General features: G+C 34.8%; 1 protein-coding gene across 1 annotated transcript; it reads right to left on the bottom strand.

The window, feature by feature from the left end:
- Positions 1-1,571: 1,571 nt before the first annotated feature.
- LOC119570273 lies at positions 1,572-2,365 on the bottom strand (the record flags this gene model as incomplete). Its single annotated transcript, XM_037918082.1, has 2 exons — positions 1,572-1,643; positions 2,324-2,365. Coding segments are annotated over 2 exons (114 nt in total), but the record flags the coding sequence as incomplete, so codon positions are not given.
- Between the last annotated feature and the right edge of the window lie 2,454 nt (positions 2,366-4,819).

Here is a 4,819-nt window from a genome sequence, read left to right as displayed (position 1 = left end):
TATATATATATAGTTTTTTTTTTTTTTTTTTTTTTTTTGGTATATTTGATAAATGAAATATATATTAACAGACAAAAATTTAAAATAAAACGATGATTTATACTAAGTGAAAACTTATTTTGGGGGGGTTTACTATGGGAAGAATTTTGTTTTTTGAACCCAGAAGAAGAAGAGAAGAAAAAAGAAGAAGAAAAAGAAGATGAGTGAAGAAAAAGACAAAGCGAAGAAGAGGAGGAAAAAGAAAAAAGAAGAAGACGAAGCAAAGGAAGACAAAGACAAGATGAAGAAGATAAGAAGAAGAAAAAAAAAAATAAAAAGAAGAAAAAAAAGAAAAACGAAATAAAAGAACATGATGAGAAGAAAAAAACCGAAAAAAAGGAAGAAGAATAAGAGAAGAAAGAAAAAAAAAAAGAAAAAAAAACCCTGTGGAAAAATAGATTTTTTGATAATACCAATAAACTTTTTTCCTCCTATCATATCTAACCTCTTTTTCACCCATTCTTTTATCATATCTATCTATTTCCTTTAATTTGTTTTTCTTCTAATTTTTTTCGTAGATAAACAAGTTACTTTTCTTGCTAAGGATTTTTTGGAAAATCACAAGAATATTGTTTCTCTTTTCCCTTTGTTTTTTCTTTTTTTGCTTTGTCCTTTTTTCATACTCTTTCGTTTTTCCCTTTGTCTCTCTCTTTTTTTTTCTCGGTTTGTTCTGTTTTTGTCTTTTTGTTGTTTTTTTTCTTTCTTTTTTCTTTCTCTCTCTTTCTCTCTTTCTCCTCTCTCTCCCTCCCTCTTCTCTCTCCTCTCTCTCTCTCTCTACTTCTCTTCCTTTTTTCTCTCTCTCTCTCTCTCTTCTCTCCTCTCTCTCTCTCTCTCTCTCTCCTCTCTTTCTCTCCTCTCCTTCTTCTCTTTTCTCTCTTTTTTTCTCTTTTTTTTCTCTCTCTTTCTCTCTCTCTTTTTTTCTCCTCTTCCTTCTTCTCTCATCTCCTTTTCCCCTCTTTTCTTTCCCTTCTCTCCTCCCTCCTCTCTTCCTCTCTCTTCTTTCCCTTTTTTTTTTTTCTCTTTTCCCCCTTCATCCTCTCTCCTATCTTTCTCTCTTCTCCCCTCCTCCCCCATCTTCTCTCTCTTTCCCCTCTCTCTCTCTTTCTTCTCTCTCTCTCCTCTCTCTCTTTCTCCTTTCCCTCTTCAACTTCTTCATTCTTTTTCTCCTCTCTTACTCTCTTCTCTCCTCTCTCTCTCTCTCTTCTCTCCTCTTCTCTTTCTCTCACTCTCTCTCTCCCCTCCTTCTTCCCCTCTTCCTCTCTCTCCCCTTTCCCTCTTTTCCCCCGGGCTAGTAAGTGGAAAAGGTCGGCCTTTATGAGGGGTCGGCGGTTCGCGCCCCCCCAGGCGCGAGAATTTCCCCAACTGTCCCCTGGAGCTTATTCCCTGTGGCGGGCCCCCCACCAGGGGGCAAGGACTCGGTTCAGCCGAGTCAGCAGCACTGACACACGTGAGCAAAACAAGCAGACAGTATGTCAACCAAGAATATCCATTGTATAAAATGAAACCCAAAACCAAACAAACTCTCTTTCCTTTCCTTCTCTCTTCTCCCCCCCCTCTCTCTTTTTCTTCCTCTTTCTTCTTTTCTCTCTCTTCTTTTTTCTCCTTTCTTTCTCTCCTTTCTTCTTTTTCCTTCCTTCTCTCTCTCTCCTCTGCTTCCCTCCCCTATTTTTTCCCCTTCTATTACCCTTTTTCTCTCTACTTTCTTCCTTTTTCCTTTTTTTCCTATTTACCTTTTTCTTCTCTACTTCTCTCTTCTTTTTTCTTCCCTCATTTCCCTTTTCTCTTTTAAATTCTCTTACGTTTTTTTCTCTCTCTATTTCCCTCTTTTCTCTTTATTCCTCTATTTTTATTGTCTCCTATTTACCCTTTCTCTCTGATTTTTCTCACGTTTTCTTCTTCCTATTTACTTTTCTCTCTCACGTTTTCTTCTCTCCCATTTACCTCTTTTTCCTATTCTCTCTCACGTTTTTTTTTTCCCCTTTTTAAATCTTTTTTTTACTTCTTTCACGTTTTTTCTGTTTATTTTTTTCTCTATTTTCTAAAGTTTTTTTTAATTCCCTCTTTTTTCTTTATTTCCTAGTTTTCTTGTCTCTTTTTACTTTTCTTTTACTTTCTCTTCTATTTCTTTCCCTTTTATTCCCTTTTTCTTTTGCTTCTCTTTCTATTTTTTCCCCCATTTCCCTCTTTCTCCTTATTTCTCTCTCACGTTTTTTTCTTTTCCCCTATTACCTCTTTCTTCATTCTCTCTACGTTTTTTTCGTCTCCTATTTACTTTTCTTCTCACTTCCTTAAAAAGTTTTTTCTGTCTCCTTTTTACCTCTTTTCTTATTTCCCTTTTCACGTTTTTTTCCTCTCCTTTTTACCTCTTTCTCCTTTATTTCTCTCTCACGTTTTTTTTACTCCCTATTACCTCTTTTCTCTACTTCTCTTCAGTTTTCTTTTTCCCCCCTATTACCTCTTTTCCCTTATTTCCCCCAGTTTTCCTCCTCTCTATTACCTCTTTTCTCTACTTCTCTCTCACGTTTTCTTCTGTCCCCCCTCCATCCCCCAAAATCTTTTTCTTCACAAACCCCGTAACAAAAAAAAAAAGAAGAAAGAAAGAAAAAAAAAGTGCTTTTGTTCCTTTCTTGTTTTTTGGTTTAAGGTCATGTACCCTTCCCCCTTTGTATATATTCACCCTTTGTGTATCGTTTCCCCTCTTTATCTGTTGTCTTTACAACTCAGTGTGTTTATATATCATTTTTATATGGATCTTTAATGAAATTTTGTTTAGTACTTTTATAAGATTATTCCATGATCCTATAAATCATTGTTCATTTATCTTCATCTATTTTTTATTTATTATTTTTTATACATAGTCTGTCTATCATCTTATGTATTTTTCTATTTGTCTGCTTTAGTATTTTCTATCTGTCTATTTCCTATCTAATTTATCAATCTCTCGTTTATCTACTTTTATTACATCTTTATCTATTTCTTTTAATCACCTACTTTTTACCCCCTTACCATCTATTTTTTTATCTTTTTATTATCTTCTTATCTATCTTTATCTATCAATTTTATCTCTTTATTATTACTTTTCTATCTATCTACTTTTATCTTCTCTATTATCTATCTTTATCGATCTCTTATCTATTACTTTATCGATCTCTTAATTATCTATCTTTATCGATCTCTTAATTATCTCATCTATCTTTCTATTTTTTTCCACCAATCGTTTTCGAATGTGGTTTTGAGGCAAATGTTCATTTTCCCTTTTTTTAGGGAAGAAAAGATAAGTGTAACCCCCGGGGGTTTTTGGCACGTGGATTTTGCCAAGACTGGAATTAGGTATGAATATGGAAAAAACCCCGTTGTCTGTCTTTGTTTATTTAAAATTTTTTTTTTTTTCCTTTTTTTTTTTTTTTTTTTTTGGTTTTTTTGTTTTTTTTATTTTTTCTCCCTTTTTCCTTTTTTTTTTTTTTTTTTTTCTTTTTTCTTTCTTTTTTCTTCTTATTTTTCCCCCCTCTCTCTCTCTCTCTCTCATGTCTCTACCTCTCTCTCCTCTCTTCTCCTTTTCTCCTCTCCTCTCTATTTTTTCTTTCTCTCTCTATCTCTCTTCTTTTTTTTCTCTCTTTTTTCTCTTCTCTCTCTCTCTCTTTCTCTCTCGTTTGTTTCTCTCGTTCGTTCTCTTCTCTCTCTCTCTCTCTCTCCCCTCTCTACTGTCTCCTCTTCTCTCTCTCTATCTCATTCTCTCCTCTCTCTCTCATTCTTCTCTCTCTCCTTTCTCTATCTCTTTCTCTCTCTCTTTCTCTCATTCTTTCTCCTCTTTCCCCTCTCGCCTTTCCTCTCTCTCTCGTTCGTTCTCTCTTTCTCTCTCTTTCTCTCCTCTCTCTCTCTCTCTCTCCCCTCTCCTCTCTCTCTCCCCTCTCTTTTTTCTTTTTTTTTTGCTCTGTGAATTCATGGAATGAAAGAAAACGAAAAATGGAATAAGAGAAATTCAAATAAAGAGGAGGGGGCCCAATTAAACGAACAACTCTTTGGATGAAATAACACCCAGCCTTGTGCATAGAAAACGGATGCTTGCAACAGAAAACGAAGCGCGCTCGACAATGGTTTATTCAGGCGATTTTGCAAAATAAATTTCTTTTGCAACCGAACGCGACTCAGGCATTCCCACGTTGCAAATTGCATCGTAAAATGAGGACTTAACATCGAGAGTGGAATGTCTGATGGTTTTCCCATAGCAGAGGTTGAACTGGATCTCATAATCCAGCGTTTGAAATCTGATCATGATGTATTTCTATATCGGACTGGCGGCTCTTTGTGTAAACCTCGGTAAAATCGGATAGGTATTGCTGCCTTTGAACCTTCCTTTTTTTTTGCCCTGAAAACCCAGTGTTGGAAGATAAAAAGCCTGCAAAGATTTTTTTTGTGAAGTCAACAATGTCGTCAACGAGAAAGTGCATATTATTATTATTTTTTCAAGCTCAGATAACAGGGAAAATGCCAAAAACTTCTATTCATGAAAACCCCTAATAATAATTTACAATAATTAATATAATATATATATAATATCTATATAAATAATGTGTGTGTGTGTGTGGTGGTGTGTGTGTGTGTGGTGTGTGTGTGTGTGTGTGTGTGTGGTGTGTGGTTTGGTGTGTGTGTGTGTGTGTGTGTACACACACCACACCACACAAAACACACACATTGGGATGTACGGGAATAATATAATTATTATATATATATAATAAATAATATAAAAAATATAAGATTTAAATATTTTTTCTAAATTTAA

The sequence above is a fragment of the Penaeus monodon genome, unplaced genomic scaffold (assembly GCF_015228065.2).
Source record: "Penaeus monodon isolate SGIC_2016 unplaced genomic scaffold, NSTDA_Pmon_1 PmonScaffold_23647, whole genome shotgun sequence".
In the NCBI taxonomy this organism is placed as follows: Eukaryota; Metazoa; Arthropoda; class Malacostraca; order Decapoda; family Penaeidae; genus Penaeus; species Penaeus monodon.
This window is presented reverse-complemented; position numbering and strand designations above follow the sequence as displayed.